Source organism: Hydra vulgaris, chromosome 10, assembly GCF_038396675.1.
Source record: "Hydra vulgaris chromosome 10, alternate assembly HydraT2T_AEP".
Lineage (NCBI taxonomy): Eukaryota > Metazoa > Cnidaria > Hydrozoa > Anthoathecata > Hydridae > Hydra > Hydra vulgaris.
Window position 1 is genome coordinate 17,502,666 of NC_088929.1, and position 27,335 is coordinate 17,530,000.

The following is a 27,335-nucleotide window of genomic DNA, read 5'->3' on the forward strand; positions in this document are numbered from 1 at the left end:
ATTTATTGAAGCTAACTTTTTTTGTAAAAGACCAACATTTTTAGCAAATATAGAAACTTTGCTAGGCTGTAATCCAAATGCATTTACAAAAGACATTTAAAAAAAAATGCTATATTGATAAAAGACATTGTTTTTTCTTCTATAAATAAAACCTTTTGTTTCCTTATTATTATACTGCTGCTTCTGTAAATATTAATTTCGTGTTACTTTGAAGAATTTTTATATTTAATACACTAATTAATAAATGTTAAATGATTACTATATGTAAACTAAAACTCTACTTTCACTAGTTTTACTTAACTTCTCAATGCATTTACAATTTTTTCTATCATCATTGTCAATAAAATTACAAGAATTTGAAGCCACAGGTTACAAAAAATGGCTACCTTTTTTTTTGTTTTACTTTCAACTTGTTCAAACCTAAGTTCATTATATATATATATATATATATATATATATATATATATATATATATATATATATATATATATATATATATATACATATATATATATATATATATATATATATATATATATATATATATATATATATATATATATATATATATATATATATAAATATATGACTTTATTAATAATTTACATGTAATTATGGTGGTCAAAAAAATTTTAAATTTGTATCCACCATGCGGAAGATTGTCTATGTACAAAATTTCAGGATGATGCTTCATTTGGTTCATAAAATATTGCAATTTAACAGCAAAATAAGTATTTTGCAAAAAATGCTGAGTCGGCATATATATATATATATATATATATATATATATATATATATATATATATATATATATATAATATATATATATATATATATATATATATATATATATATATACACTAGGGTGACAAATAAATTAATTTAAAAAAATTTTTTTTTTTTTTTATGCTCTTAACCTTTTATTTGGTTCCATTTAATGAAAAAATGATACTGGGAAATTTTGGACACAATTTGTTAAGGTTTAGGAGTTGCTCAATCCAATATTTTATTTTTACAAAGCTGCTCAAACCCACATTTTTCATATTTTATCCTTTATCTTTTCTATTTTACTAATTAAGTTGACAATGCTATCAAATGTTTTATTATTTGTTAATCTAATGAGTCATGCATAATACACATTGTTTTTTTTAGAAAATTAAAAAGTAAAAATAAAATAAGTTGGCTGGCATTTTAAACACCCATTGTAATATTTCATCATCCAGTTAAGTTACTGCATCAGTATTGCACTACTGCTAAAACTATTGCATTATCCTGTAAATACAAAATACATTTTTAAAAACACATTATTAGAGAGATATTTTCAAAATTGATTTATTGTAAATGGAGACAAGAAGTCAAAATGAACTATGGTGTATTGGTCAAGCTACATCTGTGATCACAGGGCACAAGTTGCCATCTAAAAGACAAGTTTTAAAATCTTATTTTTTCTTCAAAAATAACAACTATGTAAAAGAAAGTACAGGCCTTGTGACAGATCAGGTTCTAGACTTTTGGCAAAGAGCTAGATTTCCAACAAAATAACGTTATTATGTTATAACACATGTTGAAAAACTTGTTGAGAAATACAGTAAGCAGAAAAAGAATAAAGGCAGAAAAATAGAAACTCAGCAAAGAAATGTGGAAATTTTTTCTCAAGAAATTGAAGAACTATTTGATATTGCTCATGAAGATACTTTAAAATTAATGACAATAGAAGAAGACAAGACCTTTCTTAAACTACAAAGAGAAGGAAGAAAAGGCTATATGAGTTCAGTTGATAGTGAATTATTCAAACAAGAACAGCGTATTTTAAACAGAAAAAAAGCAAATGAAGAAAGAGAAACAAAAGAGTTAAAAAGAAAAAAAGAAGGAATGTGTTCAACAGTCACAGACCTAGTTTTGACAGAATCAGACTCCTCTCAGGGTACAGATAATGAAATAGATGACTTTATTCCATCATCAGCAAAGAAACTGAAAAAGAGTGAAAAAACAGAAAAAAAGAATGTGATTACTCCAGCATTTTGTTCAGCTCTTGATCGTTTAAAAATTCCCAATCGTTCAGGTTCCTTGGTTTTGTCTACAGTTTGTCAAGGGTTAGGTGCCAATATTGAACATTTATCTACATCATATGAATCTCTTCGATGTGCACGTATTAAAAATCGTAAAGAAGTTACAAAATGAATTATTTTAGAGTTCAAATCACAGATTCCATTGGGATGGAAAATTGTTATCCGATTTGACGAGCAGAATAGAAGTGGATCAACTGCCCATATTAGTGACAGGATATGATGTAGAAAAACTGTTGTCAGTCCCAAAAATGTACTGGTGAACAAATGAGTTATGCAACAGAACAAGCTTTTAAAGATCGGAACATTTCATATGACAGAATTGTGGCGCTCTGTTTTGATACTACTTCAAGCTACACAGGTATACATTCAGGTGCTTATACCTTGCTGGAAAAATTAATTGGAAAATCTTTATTATACACAGCCTGTCGACACCATATTCATGAAGTGATTTTATCCCATGTTTAGAAAACTTGTTTTGGTACATTTTTTGGTCCAGAGGTTAAGTTGTTTCAACAATTTCGTGATCAGTGGAGTAAACTTAATTCTAAATCATGGCTCTTAACTGATGCAGATCTCAAAGTATATGGCTCACTTGTACTATCAGCTATAGAATTTGCTGTAATTATGATGCAAGGATCAAAACAACCTCGCAACGATTACAACGAGTTTTTGCAACTAGCAATAATTTTTTTAGGAAAAACTCGTCTAGGCCAAAAGGGAATAACTTTTCGTTCTCCCGGTGCTATGCACCAAGCACGATGGATGGCAAAAGCACTGTACTCTATTAAAATCTACTTGTTTCGACATCAGTTTTATTTAACAAAAAATGAAGAAAAAAATCTTCTACAATTTTCGATTTTTTCAATATTGATTTACATGGAACATTGGTTTCGGGCTCCCATTTCTTCATCTGCTCCTCACTATGACCTGACACTGATTAGGAAATTGAATAAGTTCAAAATATTTGACAAAGACGTAGCTGAATCTGCCATAAAAGCCATTGCAGGACATTTATGGTATTTAACTGAAGACCTTGTGAGTCTCTCTTTTTTCAGTAATGATGTTGATAACCAAACTAAAGAAAAAATGTTGATTGCGCTTGAAAAGCCAGCCACTAAAACCCAGATAAAAAGGGTTAAGGTAAAGGATTAATGGATAAAATTGTAAGCATGAACTTAGATGACTTTGTAACAAATTGATCAAAATATCTATTTGAATTGCTTGGAATAAATTTGGCATTTATGAAGGAACATTGCCCAGACAAGTGGAGCACCAGGATGCACATAAAATTGTTAATTCTATGAAAATTGTGAATGACACAGCTGAACGAGCAGTGGAACTGGTTTCAGATTACACAAAAATCTTGACAAAAGATGCAACTCACTTGCAATTTATTTTAGAAATTGCGGAAGAACATCGACGTCAAATTCCAGATATGCGAAAGTCTACAATTGTTAACGCATTAATAAAAACAAGTGAACAACCTGAATCAAACATTGATTAAAATTATATAAATTACACTAAACTTGAATAAAATAATTAAATTTTTTTAGTAATGAAAAAAATAAAAAAGTATATTCATTTTTACTTTACGTTGATCCTTAAGTCTGATATTATCAAGCTCATTGACCAACCTCTAGATATGAAAATATCCTAATAATATTTTGCACAGTATATTTTTTAGTTAAAAGAAACACAATAAAGGGTTGAGAGTTCAATTTCGAGCACTTTTATTTTTTTTTGTCGCCCTAATATAGATACATACATATATATATATATATATATATATATATATATATATATATATATATATATATATATATATATATATATGTATATATATATATATATATATATATATATATATATATATATATATATATATATATATATATATATATATATATATATATATATATATATATATATACAGTCGTGTGACAATTTATTATGGCCATTTATGAATTTTGATCACTTTGAAGTTTAATCTTTTTTTATACGAAGAGTAAAAATTTTTTATTGAAAGGTAATCCTTTCTTTAAAATGAGGTTTTAATTCATAAAATCAGTTAATTTGCTTTTTTGCTACTGGCTACACTGTCACTTTTGGCAGCATTTTGTATGATGCCATTGTAATTTTAATCTCTTTGCTGTGTACTTGTTGAGATTTATTACCAGAGTTTTGAATTCGTTTATAAGGTTATCTTTAAAATATTTATTTATATCAGTAAAAATATTGTTACATAAATGTTTCTTTCTATTTTAAAGTATATAAAATTGTATTTGACTTGAGGTTTTTAAAGTTATGAGTACGAAAGCAAACTCTTAACTGTAATTCTGAAATGTGATTTTTTTTTTAGTTATGGGGAAAAAGAAGATTTTTTACGACAAAAAATTGCTGAAATCAGGGCACTTTTAAAAGATACTAATTTTTTTCAACGAGAAATTGCCAGAAAATGGGGTATTTTACGGGTTTCTGTACAAAATATCTACACAATGGCTAGTATTGAGAACTTGTCTCCAAAGAAGGTTAGCAAATGTGGAAAGAAGAGAATTTTAACATCACGCGGGGAAAGAATACTAATTAAGAATACTAATTGTTCTTAAAAACAGACAGCCCACCAACATTGATATAATTAAAAAAGCTGGCCTGGAATCAAAATGTCTAAGAGAAACATCGCCTGCACGATCTTGGTTACGCATCACGACGCTTTTGCATCATTTTTGGTGTGATTTTAGGCTTAGAAGTCTAAAATGACATTAAAAATGATGCAAAATAGGCTGGAATGGGGAAAAAAATACAGAAAATTGACAGAAGATGATTGGAAATTTGTAAAATTAATTTAAATGTCCATTTTCTTAAATCAAACATTAAAAATTCACTTAACAATATATATATAATATTTTAAGGTATGCTTTAGCGATGAGAATACTCTCCTAGCGCTAACAAAAAAGACTTAATACGTAAAAAGATAAAAAGGGTAAAAATTCTTATTGGACTGCATCATTCAAACTGTTAAACACCCATCTTTGTGATGATCTGGTAAGTGATATGTGAAAGGGGAATGGGGATAAAAAGCGGAAAATACTTATTGGACTGCATCATTCAAACTGTTAAACACCTTCTTTGTAATGATCTGGTAAGTGATATGTGGAAAGGGAATGAGAAGGCTCTATATTGTCGAGGGAATAATGAATCAGTTACAATATAAAAAAGTCACGGAATAAAGGTTGTTGCTAGAATTAGCAGAATGGTTTGGTCCAGGTGAAAAAAAATCTTCATGCAAGACACCATGACACACAGCCAAATCAATTAAAAAAGATTTATCAGAGCAGAATATTCCATAAATTGATTGGCCAGGAAACTCTTCTAACCTAAATCCTTTATAAAATGTGCGGGGGTAAAGAAAACATTAAAAATAAAGTGTATTTAATAGAAAGAATTATTCACCACTGAATCCTTGTTAAAAATTTAAAGGAGAAGGCTAAAAATGCATCACAAGTATGCCGAAAATGGTTCTTGCAATTAAAGAGGCAAAGGAGGAATCACCAAATATTGATCTTGAATATATTTGTAGTATTTTTTGAATAATAAAATTTATTACTAACTTGTTAAATGCTTTTTAATTGAGAATTGAAAAGCATTTAACAAGCATTTAAAATACCTATTTCTTAAATAAAAAGTGCTTTTGAGTGCACAAATTTCAAAAAACATTCAAATAATAGACTTTGAAACTAGAAAATGTAAAAAATTGTGGGTAGACACAAAACATTGTCACACCACTATATATATATATAGATATATATATATATATATATATATATATATATATATATATATATATATATATTTATATATATATATATATATATATATATATATATATAAATATATATATATATATATATATATATGTATATATGTATATATATATATATATGTATATATATATATATATATATATGTATGTATATATATATATATATATATATATATATATATATATATGTATATATATATGTATATGTATATATATATATATATATATATAAATATATATATATATATATATATATATATATATATATATATATATATATATATATATATATATATATATAGATATATATATATATATAATAATATATATATATATATATTTATATATGTACATACATATTATACAATTATTTCTTATATTATAAGAAATAATTGTCTATTAAATCTTTATTGGAGGTATGTCCGATGGACGTCCAAGGACGTTCTGTACCCTTTGGGAATTTATCGTTTCTCAATGTATAAAATAAGAGTGGAAAGTGATGGAAAAAAAACTTTTTTGAATAAAATATCTAATAGTTTACTATCCTTAGCAAAAACCTGCTATAGTGTAGGTGTTTCAAGCAGAGGTGTTAATTTATAGCCTGTGTTTTGCTGAAAGACATGAACATAATTTCAAAAGGAGACCAATCTATAGTAATTGATAAAAATAAGATTCATAGATAACAACAGAAAAGCAGAATTGAAATACAACATTTAGACCATAAAAAAATTCTAATAATTGGTTTGTATTTTGATGGAAAAAAAGATACAACATTAGTTATAGATACAATCAAGGAGAAAAATATACGAAAAACCATCGAAGAGAAGCATGTAGTTTTAGTACAAGAACCAGAGTCAAAGTAACTAGGGCATGTAAAGACTGCATCAGGACATGTCAGTGCCACATTGCCACAAATAGAAAAAAAATCTCTTAGATCTGACCAAAACTACTTATATGATATTTGCAAAGCAATATCTACTGGTTGTTTATCAAACTCTTTGGCTAGCTGTAATTCTGAGAGCTTAACTATGCCAGGTAGTTGACCACTGCAAATACAATATTGACAAATAATGTTAGATGTAGCAAATTGTCACTCAGACTGAGAGAAATAGTTGAGTTCATTATTAAATTTTACTGCCAAATGTGGTTCAATATAAAGTGTAGTCCCTCATGCACGGAAGGTACTAGACATTTATGGCTCATTATCAATTTATCCAGGTATGCCAGTAGTGAAATAAAAATTATCATCGATCCAGTAATACAATTTAATGCTTTTATTGCGCACCAGAAAACATGCTTCTTGCTATGATATCAGATAATCGCTTAAATGTGAAGAAATTAGCATTACAGCAAATAATGAAAGCAATATCAATGAAATCAAAGTTCGAAAGTTCATTTTACCAGAAATCAATCTTGAAGTAGAAGACTAGATAGATCTAATTGATTGGAAAAATTGTGAACTAATGAACCTCCGATTACCACTCACTTTTCAGATGAAAATCTAATAGAAATATTAACAAATGTTTATCATCCACATGTGCAGCATTTTTCATGCCATACTCAAGAAATAGAGAGATGCATCAAACTTGTAACCGAAGCTTCAGATAGAGTATGCGGTTTGGCTAGTAGAGTCAGCGTCATTAGTGCAAGACTTGCATCGCGAAAAGAAATGCCTTTTTTCAACACAAAAAGACAGTTTGAGATAACTCCAAATGAATCAGATACTTGAAATTTTTTACAGCTACATTTTAAACATTTTTCAAAAACATTTTCCATTCAATTAAAACCATAATTTTAAAAACTCATGAAACAGTATTTTTTCGTAAAAACTCAGCCCTCTAGCGGTAACTGAAGTCATTAAAATTTTTTTGTTAAAAATTTTAACCATTTCTGACTTAGTCATTGTGTAATATTTAAACTCTATTACAACTCTAGTACATGCATAGATTTTGTTATTTTTATTCTGTAAATAAAGTCAGAAAACGTGTTTTTATAAGAAAAATAAAACCCTAGTGCGAACTGAAGACATAAGTCAGTCACAATTAATTTTTAAAACATAGTATTTTTTCTGTCCTTTTACAATTTCAAATTAAAAAAAAATTTATTTTTCGGTAAAACCTAGTTTGTACATAACGTTAAATGAATGGATTTTATATTTGCATATAACGCACTTGTTAGTTATTGTATTTTATTTATTACATATGCTATGCAATAAGATTGTGCTTATATAGAGTAGCTCGCTTAAAAATTGTTAATTGAATGAAATTTGTATAAAGTATGGTTATGTGCGGTGTTCTCAATGCCAATATCTTTACTTTTTCGTGGGTTCAAATCCGCCCCAGAAAAATAAATGTTTTAGTTTATTCACTATTAATGCTATTTTAAAACAAACCATAAGAATTTAAGGCAAAAAAAAATTTTAAAGTTTTCCTGTAATATACATGCAATATACACAATTGTTAAATTTATTTAATTTTTTTTTATTTTTTTTTATGTTAATTCACCTCCCAAGGCCCAGAAGGCCACTACAGACGAGGAGGCTACTAAAGGAGAAGGCGCGGAGAAACAAGATGAGCGCGGTACTGCCAGGAACGTGGTGGAGATCGAACTCGGAACCTCTCGCTAATGAAGCGAGCGCACTACTACTACACCACTACCGCATATACCACCCGATAATTTAACTAAAGATGTTTTAACATACAGATGCTTACAAATACAGATGTTTTTACAATTCGAAAAATTGTAAAAACGTCTGTATTTGTAAGCATCTGTAACAACATAAAATTTCAAATTGCCCTGTGCAATTTAAAATTTTATGTTGTTGTTACATATTATTTACATATCAGCATATTAATTTCTTATAGTTTCTTTAAAAAATAGTAGTCTCTTTCTCGCCATTACCTCAACTTTAATGGCTGACTTTGGTTTCGTATCAAAATGCACGAGTAGGCACTAACAGAACTAAGTTGAGTATTGTTAAGTAGATTCGATTTGACGAGAAGCTGTCTCAACAATTCAACTCAACAAGTTGGACTGCCTTTAAATGATGTATGCAGTTATTCATCATTTAATTTTTAGAGGTATTTTAAAAGGGTAAAGGATCATCAGGTTTTCATAAAGTAAAAATGATGGAAAACAGTTCCATAATTGTTTAAGCCATCTAAGCTGCAGCAATCTCTGTTATTATATTTCTCATTCAATCTCATCTTGCAATAAACCTAATTGATAACATGCTTCGCGATATATTTAAAACAGTATCATTATTAGCTCGCGATTCCTTCTTTAAAATGGCACCTTTCTCATACAAAAGTAATAACCTTAGGAAAAATCCTTTTCCAGAGAGATTTCATATATTTGGAAGATCACCTTACTGCTATTTCTTTGCCTTACTTTCCACTTGCAATTTTTAGCAAGATGATATGGAATTTCAACATAAAAATATTGATGTTCTGCACTATTATCAATATTGACCTCGAGTCATCCCGTTAATTTAGTTTCGCGCTATACTGCACAAACTTTAAATAATTGTTTTTTTCTTTTATTAAAATATCTTTTTGTTACGAGGAAAATGAACTTGGAGGCAGATGATAGAATATGGCATATCACATTAACCTCATCATCGTCAATACTTTTATTAAATAATACAATCATGTTCCTTGTAAACATTTTTGCATAATAACTTACTTGCCTATATGGACATTTTTAATACAAATCCCATCATTAAAGCGAAAAAAGTTAACAAGCTGTAGCGCCAATATTGATATATCAATATTGGCCAATATGATCATGCCAACAGGGCCCCAATATAAGTAATCTAAAATTTGGCAAACAGTATTGGAGCAATAATGGCATAAAACCCACAATGCATAAAATCTGTTTGAAAATGACGTGTGAACTGCTTAACGGTCCATCAATAATTTTAAATTCTCCTGAACATCTATAGGGGTTTAAGAAAACATTGAATATATATATATATATATATATATATATATATATATATATATATATATATATATATATATATATATATATATATATCTGAAATAGAAATAACTTCTAAAGTTGATACTTCAAACTGTTCGTCGTTTGAATTTATAGATCGATCAAAGATTAACTTTGAAAAATTGCTAAGAACCGACCAAGTTATACTGATATGAATGAGATCCTTTATATTTTGTTTGATGATAGAAATGTAGATAGCAATATTGATATTGATCTTGATAGCTCTAGTGATTCTGAAAGTATTTTAGATTATGTAAATTAAGAACTACTACCGTTGTTGGAAGATTTACCGGTTCAAAATTTAGTTTTACCTACACCATCCACCACAAATACACCTAAAAATCAAAATTTCTGCGATGAGAATTCTTTATCTAAGGAGAGAGCAAATAATGACTTGAATATAGAATCTGAAACTGAGGAAGAAATTTGTAAGGAATCATCTAGTAATATGAGAATAGAATCTGATAGTGAAAAAGAATGGTATGAAGCTCAACAACTATCTTAAAATGTTTCATAGCCCCAGAAGCGTTTAAGAACCAGAGGTGGAAGTAGAAATGTAAGTGGTTTACATTCTTTTGATCGTGTTGCTATTGTAGATAGAGGTGCTTGTTATAATCTACAACTTAACCGGGGCCAAATTAGGGTTAGGTTTCCTCGTGTTCATGGTGGTCGATCACATCAACTGTTCATTGATTTTGTTGTTCCTGATGAAACAGAATCACAGTTAGAATGGGAGCATGTTGATGCTGATAATGCGGAAAAATCTAATGACATTTTTCCACTTTTTTCCACAGAAGGTCAAAATGTTAGAATAGGAGAAAACAGTGCTTTTGACTTTTTTGAAGCTTACTTAACCAATCCTATTTTAGAACAAATTGTTTCTGAAAGTGACCGATACTGCAAAGATTTTTTGAGCAAACACCCTGAAAAGACCAATAATTCTTACCCTAAGAATTTGAAAGCTATTCACTTGTCCACTGATGATCAAAAGCATGTCTCAAGACCATTTCAAGGTTATCTTCAAATTTCTTCATTTCATTAACAATAATGATATTATTCATACTTTTAATAATCCTAATAGCGATCAATTGCATAAAGTCAGACTGTTCCTTAATGTGATCAGAGAGCGGTGTTAAAAAGTTTTCAATCCAGGACATCACTTGAGTGTTGATAAATCTCTTGTTGTTTTTAAGAGCAGATTGCATTTTCGTCAATGTATAAATACAAAAGGATCACAATTTGGAATAAAGGTATATGAGTTGACGGCAGCTGACGGTATTACACTTGATTTCCTAGTACACTGTGGTACTTGGATGATGACAAAAAATCCACAATGCCTTTAGGCCAACGTATAGCAAAATAGGCTAATGGGACCATTTCTAAATAAAGGTCATATATTTTTTTCTGATAATTACTATACAAGCCCTTCTCATGCCAGCTTCCTCTTGTCCAAGAAGACTTATATTTGTGGAACTATTCACGCAAACCAAAAACACTACCGCAAAGAGATACTTAAAGATCAACTTGCAAAAACGACTGCTGTTTTATATTAAACTCGCAGCGAAGACAATAAAATGTTAGCCTGCAAATATCGTGCAACTAAAGACAAATCAGGTAACAAACAAAAGTTGTTTACGAGCTGTCAACATATCACAATCAAGTGGAAACAAGAAAATCTGATAAAGATGGTAACATTATTCTCAAACCATCAATGGTCAACTCAGAGCATATAAATATGGGTGGTGTTGACCGGGTAGGCCAGCAATTACATAAAATTTAGGCTCTTCGAAAATCCTATAAATGGTACAAGAAATTGGGTTTTCGTCTAATTCTTCAATATACTTTAAACTCACAAAGGTTTTATATACATAGTACTGGCAGGCACATTTTATTCTTGGATTTTTGCTGAGTAACATAAAATTGAAATTTTCACTAACCCTTGATATTCCTCACAACCCTTGTCTTGCTGTTGGGGAGGATTATGATAGATTTACTGGCAGACATTTTCCTTCAATTTTGCCACCAGGTGAGGCAGGCAATAATGATAGGTACCTCAAAGGATGTCGTGTTTGTTATGCAAGGGCAAACTGACTGCCAAAGGACATCCCTTGAAAACTGTTTTTGTTTTTAATTTCTGTCAATCACAACTCGGGTTACATCCTGATGAGTGTTTTCAAAATTGTTATACTATTATGGACTATTCCTAAAAAGATATAATGTATATTTGCTCATACATAAAACGTTTTCGCAAGCCAAATGTATATGCATTTTCTTTTAAGGAAATTTCCAATTCTATTGGTGCCTTTACAAAAAGTTAGATATCTTTTGATTAAGTTATCAAATTTGTTTAATTTTTTTTTGTTTGCCTATAAATGCCTATCTTATTTAATATTGAAAACTTTATGTTTATGAATTTATTTGTTGATTTTTTAGGATTAAATTAAGAAACTATATACTTTTGTTAATTCAATATGGTATATATTTTGGATCACGTGACTAAATTTTTTGTTTTTAAATTTTTTTTTATAAATATGAGAGTCTATCCTCTAACAAAAGAAACATGATCTCATTTGTTATATTTTGGCAAGTATTTTTATTTAATTGCCTTTCATTTGTTTATGATCCAAATTAGTTATTTTGCGCGCAGTCATACTGATGTTTTTAACTCAGTCGCGAAAGGCTTAAATTAAAGTTTATTAACATATTGCAAACTTTATCAAATAAATTATTAGTGTTCAAAAGTTATGACTTTCTAAAATTCATAACCCCTTTCCAATCTCCTTCTTTTTTTTAGAGTGTTACATTGTCATACTTTTAACTTCTCACTTTCATAACTTTTAAATGCCAAGAGATTATTCAATGAAGTTTAAGGGCTTGTTTCTAGACCGTAAAAAACCGCCAATTTTCAGAAAATACTCTCACTTGATGCAAACATCAATAAACTTAAATTTGGCTCTATGGTTGCATATGTCATACCCAGCTAGCACCCAACGTTGATAAAACGTTAAAACAATGTTGCACATTGCGTTGGTTCAATATCAACTTTGTTTTTAAATGAATTTGGTTACAAATGTGACCTCACTTACAGCTAAAAAACAACGTTGCATTTTAAGTTGTATTTGGTCCAACGTTGTATTTTAAGTCGGGATTGCGTAATTTCACGTTGATTCAACGTTGTACTTTACGTTGGAACAACGCTGTTTTATACATTGGGACAGCATTGTTTTTTAAGTTAGCGAGGCGTTGTATTTTAAGCTGATTCATTATTATATTTTATATTTGGACAACATAATTTCTAACTTTTATTGGAATTATTTTTATTTGTTTTTTATTTTAGTATGAATATACAAAGATTAAAATGTTCATGTTTGTTTTGCTTGTGGCTTGTAATTTCATTATATAAAAAAGAGAAAAGTATATTAGCGAAATATATTTCCGTATTAAACTGAAATATTTGAATGAAAAATAATTATTTTAAACTATACAAATATGTATTTGTATATCTGCCTTTTCTTGTTGCAAGCACAACGTTAATCCACTCATGGCCTACTGTTGTTATACAGCCTGATTTGTTGCACTTTCCGTAAAAAATTAAGAGGCCAGTTTTTTTAGGGCTAATTTTTAAATTTTAAATTATTTATATTAAAGGTTTTATTAACAACAATAACAATAATAATATATTTACCAGTGAATATTATACAAAGGTGTTAAATAAAATATTGAATTATAATATTGTAACAATTACTATATAAATATTTGCTTGCATGCATTGGTTTATGCTTTTATAGTCATTTAATATGTAATGTATTCTGAACTAATTAATAAGTGAATGTATTCTGACTGATTGTCTGTTTCATTATTTTCTATTAGAGAGTGAGATAATAAAATAAACACACAGACAGCCGATTATTATTACTGTATATAGTCGAACTGCTTTTTTTATGCGATGTTGTATAAGTGGAGATAATTCCAATAATAAATGTAAGTGAACTTTATATTTAAAAATAACTGTGTTACATTTTTTTGATTCGTCTGTGTAATAAAATGGTTAATAAATGTGTTGTTACAAACTGTAAAACTAATTACTCTAATGGCTAGAAAAAGTCAACATTTCATTTTCTTGAAGAATTTGATTTGTTAGAACGATGGATATACTTTGTTAATAGAAAAGATTGGGTTTCATCAAAATACTCAGTTATTTGTGTGAATCATTTTGATGACATATTTATTAATTACGGATAAAGATGCACCTTGAAATAAAATGTTCTTCCAACTATTCAAACCAATGAAATAAGTGGATTGTCAACTCTAATGGTTCCAAAGTTGCCCCGAAAAGAACCAACTTTGAGATATTTAGGAAAAGATGAGTTTGAAGATTTTCAAAGTGTTGATAAAATAATTAGTCCTGATTCTATGACAGAACAACATTTTTCGCCAGGCTTTAAATTTAAAAAAATTCATGATTGTGTTGTTTATTATAAACTATGTTTTGATGAAAAATCAGGCACAGCAACTGTTTATGAGTCAATATCTGTTAATAAAGATATTCATGTTTCATTGTCATATAAAGGCTACCATATTTCTTTACCTAAATGGTTTCGTAGAGGTCATAATTGCAAATTAACAAACTGTAGTATTTTAGAAAATTTTCCGGTCTGTATTAGAAATAAAGCCAATGATATGAATTCAATTTTGACAGAGTTAGATGAAATTAGATACTATTCTCTTCAAGGCATACCTCCATATTCTGCATCCATTATACGTTATGCACTAATTTTACGTCACACTTTAGCACAGTCTTATAAGTTATTGTTAGTAAAACTACCTTTACTATCTTTTAGTTTACTTAGAAAAATTCAAAGTGGTGATATAAATGCGTATAAAGCTATAACAGTTTTGTTACAAAAACATTGTGTATCAAGTGATTCTGTGCTTCTTGTGGATGAAATGTATCTGCAGAAAGCAGCCCAATATCAAAATGGGAAAAATATTGGTGAAGATTCAGAAAGTAATCTTTATAAAAGCATTGTTGTTTTTATGATTGCAGGGCTTTAAAAAGCTATTTCTTATGTTGTGAGATTATCACCTGAAGTTTGCACAACAGGATTATGGTTTAAAAATGAAATTGATGAGTGCATTACCTCATTGCACCAATCAGGTTTTAAAGTAAGAGCTATTGTTACAGTTAATCATTCTACCAATGTTAATGCATTTTCAGAGTTACATAAATCCTATACTGGAGTTGAAAAACTCTTTATTTATCATCCAGCTTATAATGGAGTTTTAAAAACATATCTATTATATGATAAAATCTATTTAATAAAAAATGTTTGGAATAACTTGCTGAATGGAAAAAAGTTTGTTTTTCGTTCTTTTTTGTTTGATTTTTCCAGAGACAAAGTTGAAGTTCCAGCTGGTTTTATTACTTGAGATTTATTTCATAAAATTTATGAAAAAGACTAATTATTAAATGGAAACTTGAAAAAAGCGAAGAAAATTAATTATCAGGACACTTACACTGGAAACAATAAACAAGATGTTAACCTTGCATTAGCGATTTTTGATGAAACAACTACAGCTGCGATACTAAGTTATTTTCCTGAAAGAATTGATGCAGTACAATTTTTATCGTTGTTTCATAAGCTATTTATCGCACTTAATTCAAAGGATATGTTTAGTACATCTAATCAGCTTAACAATGCTAATGTAAAAGGAGATAAAAACACACATTTTATAGAGAACTTGCAAATTGGATTAAAATTTGGTCAACATTGAATATTTTACTTTTACCAAACAAACTTATCATCCCCTTATCACAACATTACGTGCAACTGCACCTCTTATTGATAATTTGCTTGAAGAAAGCTATACATTTGTTCTTACTTCCAGGTTACAAAGTGATCCTTTGGAGCTACGCTTTTGTAATTATAGACAAATGAGTGGTGATCAATTTCTTGTGAGTCTTTTAGAAGTTTGCAACAGTGAAAAGATTTTGGCAGTAAGAAGTCTTCTAAAGGAAGATAATAATTTCTGGGATGAAAATATTTATCTAAAATTTGAATACTCTACATTTAAAAACATTATGTAAGATATTACATTGATGTCTTCAGAGATATTAGAGTGTCATATTTCTGAAGATAGCATGGAAGTTGCTGCTACTATAACAGGCTACATTGCTAAAAAATTGAAAAAAAGATTTAAACGTCTATCTTACGGTAAAAAAATGGTTTCTACAGACCAAAATGTTCTTAATAACGAATATCTGCAAATATTATCCAGAGGTGGACTTATATGTCCAAGTTAATCTTTATCTGATTTTATTTGTCATCTTTTTAGTATTCTAGATATTATTTCTCCTATTCTGATCAAACATTGCAGTTATTCTTTATCAATTAAAAATTTTCAGACAAGTTTTTAAGATTTATTATAGCAGTGTTGATTTTACAAGCGAGAATCACCTAGAATGGGGAATTAAGTATGGATCCCGCATTGTCATAAATATTTTTTATAATAGTTTACAAAAAGCAACTACAGATTCTGTAAGAAAAGATCAGGTAAATCAGTTTAAAAAAAGACAAAGAACAGATAGCTAGTGCTATTAAAAGATTTTTTCCTTCATACATATAAAATTACAAAACTTTGTTTTTATTTCCTCATAAGAGTTGCAAATAGTCTTTGCAATATGTAAGTTTGTTTTAGTAGTTTTCCGATGTATATAGATCAACGTTGATTCAATGTATATAATCCTACGTTAATCCATAAACATTGAATTAAATTTGCATTATAAACATTGGATCAACTTTAATCAATATACATTGGATCAATGCGAGGTTATACACATTTTGTCCACGTTGATCCATATGCATTGTTTTAGCGTTAATCCCTATACATTGGATTAACGTTGAGTTTAGATCAGAAAAACAACCAACTTATGCGATGTTTTTATATACATTGGACCAATATAATTTTGGTAACTATTTTTAATCACGTTGTAACTAAAGTTTTCATTAATATAAATACGATAAAACTAACATTAGATCAACGTTGTACTTGCATAGGAAAAAACAGCCGACTTTTGCGATCTATTTGCATACGTAAGTATACAAATATCACTCTAAAATATAAAATATAAAACTGAGTATCTCAGGATTATTTACGTATCCTATATTGATTGAAAACTGTTAAATGAAATAATAATATTTAAACCTTCTTTATTTCAATTGCTCATTTCTAAAATATATTTTAAATCTTTATTCGTATGTCAAGAACATAATAACTTTAAAAATTCTAAATTTAAGATTAGGCTTTTGAGGAAAAAGAAATAATAAATGAACTTATAACAAAAAAAAATGAAGTTTACTATAAAGTTGCTCAATTAGCAACATTTTTGAAAAAAGAATAGACTGCATGGTAGTTTTTTGTTATTTAAGAGTTCAGTTTTTCAAATATAAAGTATGTAATAAAATTTGAACTCTCCTAATAAAACAACATTTATTTGCAAGACAGATATGGACCCGAAGTACGGGTCATGTGAAGTTAGAAATGTCAAATAACATAACTCGATCTGTTTTTTTACAATACACTCAACAGAAAAAACTCATATATGTGTAGTACTTTACATGAGGACCAATATTGGATTTAGGTAATCTAATATAAGATAAAATTAAATTGTAAAAAAGGTAACAACGTAAAAGCTATGAAAAGTACTAATTATAACGATTTGATTTGCAATTTATTTAAATAGTTTTTAGTAAATGGCATGAAGATTAGTGATTACTAGCAGAAATTAAACCGTAATACGGGTTATGATCGGTCTGTTACTTAATATATAGTTGCTATTTTCCACAATTTAAAGTTACGATAGCTCATATCGGTGTAGGGCAGGACCATTTTCCTTGACATTACTAAGTTCAACACAACACTTTTCTAGTTACTGATACAAAATAATAACACTTCATCATGCCTTAAATTGACAAAAAAGTTAAGCTAAATTCTTGCTATATTTTTTTTATATAAGATTAGTATAAAGTAAACGTAAATTATACATGAGTTATTAATTTTTTGGTATTCCCTTGATACATGTTTCTTTAAAAAATGAAGTTGTCTTAAAACATTAAATGCACACAACTAAATAATTTTATTATGAATAACTAAGCAATTGAGTACAAACACGTTTCAAACAAATTAAAGTTAACTTACAATCAAACATGTGCATAACAAATTTAAAAAAGTATGTAAATTTGATCTTTTATATTGCATTCATGCGTCCTAAAATAAAAGTTGTAATAGATAAGTAGAAACCTAAAATAAAAGTTGTAATAGACAAGAAGATATATAAAAAAAAATTAAAAAAAAAACTGGAAAACAATTTACCTGCATTTTGGTAACCTGTTGTCATACTTAAACTGCTGTCATGATGCAGCTTGTCAGTGTTGTTTTATGACGTTATTCCGTGTTGACTTTTAGTAAACTTTAGCTTAATTTAAAAGACGTTACAATAGATTTAAAATATCTTAATTAAGAAGCGAAATAACAAATGCTTCAAGGAGCCAAACTAAAAACATTAAAGATAAAAAATCAAACTGAGATATAAATAAATTGCATTTATATAGCTACACAAATTGTCTTGGCTTATAGTAAATATTGAAATCAGTGAGTTCCATAAATTAAACTACAAATTAATTGTTTTTAACAATAGAACGTCGCATCATATTATGATGATTAGGTAATAAATCAATTTAAATATTACAAAATTAAAAAAAAATAAAAAAAAAGGATCACCTAAGAAAAAGCGGCAACAAAAAAGTTATAAATATCTTTACTAATAGAAGACATTTACAACTTTTTGGTTGCTGTTTTTTCCTTGGTGTCTTCCAACACCCTGGCATGGATAAGCCTTCCATTTAAAGGATGGCTCATCAATACCGCGATTACTTCGCCACTTATTGAAGGACCTCTCCGAGAGAGGCCCTGGGTGTTGGGAGCGATATCTTTGATATTGCTCAAATATTAGCGAACCTAAAATTACAAATAGAAGGATATAATAATAATTAAAAATATTTACAATTTTTTTTAATCAAAAAAGAAAACATAACCTCACCATTTTCACAAGACGAAGAGAATGCTAAAAATAATAACATTAAAAGAAAAAGAAAAACTTAATTAACCCATATGTGGCTAGCGTCAGTTTAAACTGACAGTCACATTATCCGATTTAATTTGCAAAATAACAAACATTCTTTGCATTTTTCGTAATAATTACGTCATGTGTAAATGTATGATGCTGATAATAAAGTAAACTGCATTAACTTATTTTAATTTTTGCTCAGTTGACACACTTTAGTAGCGTTGATTAATATTTTTCGAACATTAGTGTTTCGTCAAGAAAAAGGTATGCATATATGTTTTGTTTTTAGTTGAAATATAGATTAAATATATTGTTAAATATTGTTTTAACATTTGAATATTCGGTATAGTCAACAAAGCTAGTCTTCTTATATTTTTATGCAATTTCTGTGCGTCAGTTTAAACTGACACTAGCCGCAGGAGGGTACAAATTTTCAAACAGTTTATTCACCTCGGAATAGAAGGCATTTTCATCAGTTTGTAGACACTGTATAACTCCTTGTAAATATATGAGCCTTATCTAATACAAAATAATTAAACTACAGCAGTCTGGTATTTATGTAAGTTACTGTGACCCACCTTATTTCCCTTCTGAGTTCTTATATTTGAAGGTTGAGAGTTGTTTATTGTTAATTTTTATTATTATTTTACTGCTATTTTATAATGACGTAATTTGTGGGAATGCTTTGACGTCATTTCAACATCAGAGCAAATAAATAAGTAATAACTAATTTCATATATTTTGCAGGTACCGGCTTCATGAGGTGCTACAATTGCTAGAAGATACAGACGATGAATGTCTTCAGAGAGCCGAAATATCAATTGTTTCTCCAATAATCTCTGGTGCAGACACTGACGAAGATTCTGGTGATGAGAATGAGGTGTGTGGAGATCCAAACAGTCTCAATCGTAATCAACTTCTGGCGGAAGCGACGATGAAACTACGAAGACCCAATGGAACTGATGTTACTGGAATGGAAGAGTCGGACGGTGCAGAAGACACTGCAGAGGAGGACAATGCAGAAAATAATTCACAGGACACTGCAGATGATATAGTGGAACAGGGTCCGCAGCAAAAGAGAATAAAGAAACAAGTTCCGTATAAACCGTCATGGGTCAAAAGCGACTCAAGGAGGCCGTCAGAAAAGAAAAGCTTCCGTGGACCATACCCCCACCTAAAGTAGAAAACCATCTGTCACCAGTGTCATTATTTGAGTTGTTCATGACACCAGAAATAATGCACAGAATATGCAACGAAAGCAAAGAATACGCTGCTCAAAAAGACCATGACAATTTTGATCTGGACATTACATCACTCATGCTTTTCCTATCGATTCTTCTAATAAGCGGCTATGCTCCTCTGCCTCGTCGCTCTATGTATTGGGAAACTGCGGGGGATGTACACAATTCCATGGCGTCGGCCGCTATGTCACGCAATAAATTCAGTTCCATAATGAGTAATATAAATTTTGCCAATAACAACGAACTTAATATGAACGACAGGTTTGCTAAAGTTCGCCCTCTTATCCAGTCCATCAATGCTGCTTGCCTGGCAAACTTTCAGCCTGAACAAATTATCACCATCGACGAAAGTGTGATCCTTTATTACAGAAAACGCGGTGCAAAGCAATACATTCATGGCAAACCCATCAAGTTCGGGTATAAGATGTGGGTGGCAGCAAATCGTTTGGGATATGTCATCAATATCTACCCATATCAAGGTGCCGGCACGACAGATAAAGATCTGGGCCTCGGTGGATCGGTGGTGGTCAATCTCACAAAAGATTTACCAAAACATGGCGGTAATTTCTTTCACATTGTGTTTGACAACCTCTCTACCAGCCCACGACTGTTGCGCTTACTAGCGGATAGAGGAATGGCCGCCACGGGCACTCTCCGTTCTAACCGAACTGAAGGTGCTCCATTGAAAAACATCAAAGCAATGTACAAGCTGCCTCGTGGCTCGCATGACGTTGCCCTGGATCAAAAGGCTAATGTATGCTTGGTACGCTGGCATGACAGTAAGGTTGTGACAGTTGCATCAACTTACGCTGGTGTCGCACCACTTCGCAAAGCTAAGAGATATTCATCAGCACAGAAGAAGCGCATAGACGTTAATCAGCCTTCAGTAATACAACTGTACAATTATGGGATGGGCGGTGTGGACCGCCTAGACCAAAATCTAGCTTGCTATATGATTCAGCATCAATCAAAGAAATGGTATTGGCCAATATTTAGATTTTGTGTTGATTTGGCCGTTCAGAACGCCTTCCAGCTGTACCGTATGCAGGAGAAAATACCTGGCGCCCCGGAGCATGTTCTGCTGTCGTTTTGACATCAGATTGCACAAACCTATGTGCAGACACTATCAATGAAGAAGAATTCAGTGCCGTATCCGCCACCTCGTGTAGCAGTTGATCGACGAGTACTTACTGAAGTACGCACAGATGCTACAGATCACTGGATTGCTCAGGGTACACAGCGTCGATGTGTGGCACTCGGCTGCAAAGGCACATCAGTCTTCTACTGTGAGAAGTGCAATGTGGGACTGCATCCTGGTTGCTTTAAGGCATTCCACTGCAAATAACTGATGCCTGTTTTTGTCAATGAAATATAGTCTTTGCAACTTAACATTAATGTGACATTACAGTTATTATGTGCTATTTAAAAGTTCATGATATTTTTTGCATCCATTTCGTTGTTTCTGAACACTTTTGCGTCAAACGGGCAGTTTTCACTCGCTAGGTGGCCTTGTAAAATAATTAATAACAGTTATAAAACGTTACTGTGAGTTATGCTGCATCAGTTAACATTGCCATGTGATTCCTGGTTTCAGAGTTTGACTATTCTACTTGTCATAGCCAAATATGACACGTAAGAAAACCTGTATTTTTACCTATATTTACTTAAGTATATAAAAAATTATGAAACAGTTGATGAATATTGTTCATTTGGACCTAAATCACACCAAATAAAGACAAGAAACACATTTTAAAAATCATGGGTTTATATGGGTTAAAAATGGTTAAACTTGTGAAAAATTTAATTTTAATAAACATATGAGTAAAATGCGAACAATTTACAAGTGTCATATTTATATTAAATAATTCTTTCACATATTGCACATATTTCTCCATAAAAAATGTATAAAATTGAAAATACTGCCCTACCAGTTATGCTTCTACCAGACACTAAAGATAAAAAATATACCTCAGAATAATTGATAGAATAGTATTTACATTTAAATAAATATATAATTAAAATTTTTTTTTACCTATTTCCCTCATTTCTTTCATGAAGTTGTCTAAAGTAAGAAAAAAGATAACTAAAGCTAAAACTAAAAAAAAGTAAACTAAAATTAACTAAAAACTAAACCAAAACTATAAATTAACATAAACTTTAAATCCGAATATCTGTAACGCAGTTGAGTTATGTACGAGACCTTTTTAGTTTTTTCAGTTTCTACATAGGTATAAAGAATCTTGTCCTACGGTAATGTGTAACAAAGTTTGGTCAATATAAAGGGTTTGATGTACCCACAATGTTTAAAGAAAAAACGTCTCTTGTCCAGAAATGATTTTTCACTTTTTATATTTATCTTTTTATTTTTGTCAAATTATATATGTACCTCAAGACAAATTAAATAAAATACGAAAAAAATAACATAAATTTAACCATCAAGAATAAGCCAATAATGACTAATTATTTTACTATTTCTTCTCTCCTGGACAATTTCTAAAATGTGACAACTGACCTTGGACTTTTGAGGTACAGATATAAATGCTTTATTTAACTACACTAATCATATAATTTATACTTAGTTTTTTTCCAACTCTACTAAAAGAAAAAAGATAATTAAGCTTAAGTACATGAAGTTTTAAAATTCCAGTTACAGTAGAAATAAACAAATTTCTATTAACATGTATCTAACAGCAAAAACAATGACTTATTTCAGTCTTTAATTCTGTGTCTAAACAATAAAAGCACTTAAATGTATAGATGGTAAAATATCTTCTTAACTTTTAAAAAAAAATTCACTTAACTAACGTAACTTATACCTTTATTAACTCTCTCTTGATCAACTAAAGAAAATAAATCTTATTTAAACTAACTTGGTATAAAATAATAAAAAGCTGTCTCACTGAGAATTTTAGATTTCTTCTCTTTATTATTTATAATAGAATTTTTAGTAGGACCTATGTTTTTCGGGCTTATTGTATTAAATTATAAAAACCTATTGACTACTTTAAAGTCAACAACAACATTTTAAAAAACATTTTAGTTACTTTATAAAATAAAAATCCTTTTAAACTTACTACCTCTCTCTTTATTGTTGTCAACAAAACAGAAAAATAAACAAACAAATGATAGTAAAATTTCACTTTGTAGTAGGTTATTTAGTAGATTAAACAGATCTTTGATCTAGGTAGTAGGTTATTAAGTAGATTAAGTAGATCTTTTATATATTTAATTTGTTCTAACAGTCTACAAACCTATTTTCTACCAACTATATTCTTTTAATATATAAGATTTTAAAAACCTAATATTTTAAACCTACTTCAAAAAAAAAACAGATTTACCAAAACGAATTTTTTGCAATATGTCAGCGGAACATCTTGATTTGGTTTCACATTACCAATAAGATGAAAATCTTGTCCACATATTCTAAAACATGGCGGTCCATGATTTATGGGTTGAACTATATTAGCTTCAAATGAAAAAAAGAAAAACAAGCATTATAGTTTCTAATATATTTAAAAAAATTCAGATTGGCATTTTTATTTGCATAGTTTCGTTTGAATAAATCTTCTAAATCTTATGGAAATTATGAAGGTTGAGACAAAACTACCTTTCCATTATGGCAACATAAAAAATGTGTTTTATCAGGAAACTTCGTAGCACCACAATGCTTACAAATATAATTCATTTCTCCTAAATAATCTGGAATAGTATTACTTCTTGATATACAACGCATTCTTTCGTATCTAGCAGCAATTCTTGCATTTTGTTCATTATAAATTTCATCTCGCGTAAGCCTATCTCTTTTATTTCTGCGACGATTATTTTTAATTCGCCTTACCAAGCTCTCTTCATTTGGGTTCAAATTATTTGCTGCTTGCCGAGCAGCATTTCTTGCATTTTGTCGATTATCAATTTTATCTCGCCTAATCCTATCTCCTTCATTTCTGCGACGATTATTTTTAACTCGCTTAACTAAGCTCCCCATTTGGGTTCGAATTAGTTGCCGCTTGCCGAGCAGCATTTTGTCATTATTAAATTCATTTCGCCTAAGTCTACCTCTTCATTTGTGTCACAAACAACTTGCCTATTAATATTTCCATTTTCTGAACTAATATCTGCTTCTAGCCTAATATCATCCATTTAAACTTCACTTTTAATTGAAAGTAGTAAGAAAAAATCTTAAACGAATCCTGAAGATTGCGATCTTTCCTATATATAATATTTTTGTACTCTAAATAGCATACACAAATAATTTTTATATATAACAGACTGTCATTTAAAATAAATTATACAATTATCTTATGATTTTAAAATAATATATATATCAGCTAAAAGATGTTTAAAAAAAAATTAGCTTAGCAAGTAATAATAAAAAAAATTATTAAAAACATGCAACTCTAATAATAAACATACTGCCATCAAAAAATTAATTAACAAAAAAACGTAAACTTTTTGTTGCAAACATAAAAATCATTTCTTCAAAAAAAATATTAGTAAACGTTTTTTAGAAATTCACAAAACTAAACAATATTTTGTTCTTCTATACCACATTTATACATCATCTGATAAATGTAAAACAAAAAATGTAATGAATAAGTAAAGAAATAAGAAAAACATAACATACAAAAAATGAAAATAAAGGTACCTTATAGAGAAAAACTGTTGTGATTTACCAGAGTAGTAGTTGTAAAATATTATAATTTCATGCTAGCTTTTACAAAATAATTTATGCTGGAACATCGTGATTCCAAAATAGTTATAGCAAAATCATGTAGTAAACAGCGCTAAAGACAAAAAATCGAATTGAGATAAAACAAGTTGTATATATGGCAAAATAATTTGTATTGACTTTTAGTGAATGATTAAAACCGGTGATGTTTAATAAAATTACCTATTTACTATTTTTAACAGTACAGACCAACATGAGTTTAAGCCGAATGTCTATCAACTCAATAGATAACAAAAAACATCACAGCAACAACATACAACAATAGCACACACCATAAGTTAATATAATATATATATAATATAACTTAAGTGAGAAACATTCATATATAACAAAACATAAGTAACAGCATTACGCAAAATGTTATTAAAGTACATTATTACGTATTTTTTGACACTAAACACTATCGTGTAACCCTCTGTTATAAGCACAGCACTTTGAAAACATGGAAACAACATAGTAATAAAACATATGTACCAACCTTAACCACAATAAATTTGTTTAGATATGTGTATAAGGTTAAATATATACCTTATATACATATTTAAACACATTTTCAAAAACAATTATATAACACATACCTATACAACTTCACTAAGTTCCTTAGCACATTAATAACATAAGTATCCTGACATATGCAAAGCTTTATAAAAATCATTTCCTTTTTGTTTGTTATAGTATATATTATCTCTATATACGTTATGTTTTACTTTGTATTTTAAAATATTGAAAATAATTTTTAAAAAATTAAATGTACAAGCATAAGAATTTGAACAATCGCAATGCACTTCAGAAAACGCTACGAGCTAATTACTTCGGCCACCAGGCCGAGGTGGTTAGCTCGTAGCGTTTCAAGAAGTGCATAGCATCAGCTAAGGCTTAATGTAAAATTTTGAGTTTGTTAAAATTTTACATAAAACGGTAGTTGTGTTGGCATAACTTATGAAACTCAATGTTTCCATTTCCAAGTTTCTTGTCCAGGCATTATTGATTTGCTTATTGACGGTGATGACGATTATTTCTGTTTAAGGTTATTTAAAAAATATAAAAAATTTTAAATAAAACCATTTTACTATATTTTATGTTAACAAATAGTTAGATTAATATTTTAAAACTCTTTTTTTTAATAAATTTTTTCAGGTTATTTGACTGATTGGACATCATGGAGTATATGCCTTGCAACATGTCAGCAAACAGATGATCAATATAATTTTAGTTACAGATCAAGAAAATGTGTTGGTGCATCATTTACTGGAAATTGTGGTGGAGCTTTATTAACTGATCAAACTCCTTGCACTAACAATGTTCCTTGTCCCGGTTAGAAAATATTGATAAAAAGAGTTTTAAGTATTAATGACGGATTTTAGTTAACTTATATCGAAAGTAAAGTGTAATTTATAATGTGTATGATTGTAATGTAAACATAAACTATTATGTTATGTTTATTTTAACATTATTTAATATATATGATATGTTATGTTTATATTAACAATAGTATTAATGATAGTAATATTAACAATATTGGTAATAATATGTTTGAATAGTAATATTAATCTATCCTCTTGTCGGAATGAAAACCAAATAATTAAAAACAAGTAAAAATAACAATAATTTCATTTATATTTTATTATGAATAGTATACTATTGTTATAATAATACTATAATTTGCCATAATAAGTTATAATACTAGCGTGTAACCCTCTGTTATAAGTACAGCACTTTGAAAACATGGAAACAACATAGTATAAACATATGTACCAGCCTTAACCACAATAAATTTGTTTAGATATGTATATAAGGTTAAATATATACCTTATATACATATTTAAACACATTTTCAAAAACAATTATATAACACATATTAACACATACACATCAATAAAAAAACATTTTACATTATTATAAAAACACATTGATAAAACAACTATAAAGCACTTGTTACCACATAGACATACATTTCAAAAAGGCATAAATCCAAACAATAAACGTGTTCAAACAAAAATTTAAAAATGATGTGAGAAAATATAAAAAGATTCAGAGTAAACAAAATATATAGTTACAAACAATACTCTTTACCTTCTTTTTTTTTAATAAGAACTGTAATCCTCATAACAAAATTTAACCTTTACATAAAATAACATGTGACAAGCCATGCCAGTATTAGCACAAAACTTTGATTTGATTTTTCTAAATTTTCTAAAAAAGAACAATAATTGTTTATATCGTCACAAAAACTTCAAAGTAGTAATAACCATTTTATGGAAATATCATTAGTATAACTTTAAATAACATCCATACCCGTGTTTTCCTTCTAAAAAATAAAATAAAATAAAACTAAAACAAACAAAAA

The 27,335-nt window shown here is 29.0% G+C and overlaps 1 protein-coding gene across 1 annotated transcript in view; it reads left to right on the forward strand.

Moving 5' to 3' along the window:
* Window positions 1-27,335, forward strand: part of LOC136086176 (adhesion G protein-coupled receptor B1-like) — a 38,978-nt gene that overhangs the window by 9,693 nt on the left and 1,950 nt on the right. Inside the window, exon 4 of the mRNA XM_065808456.1 lies at window positions 26,126-26,302. Within this exon, the coding sequence (XP_065664528.1) occupies window positions 26,126-26,302 (177 nt within the window). The remainder of the gene's footprint in view (window positions 1-26,125; window positions 26,303-27,335) is intronic.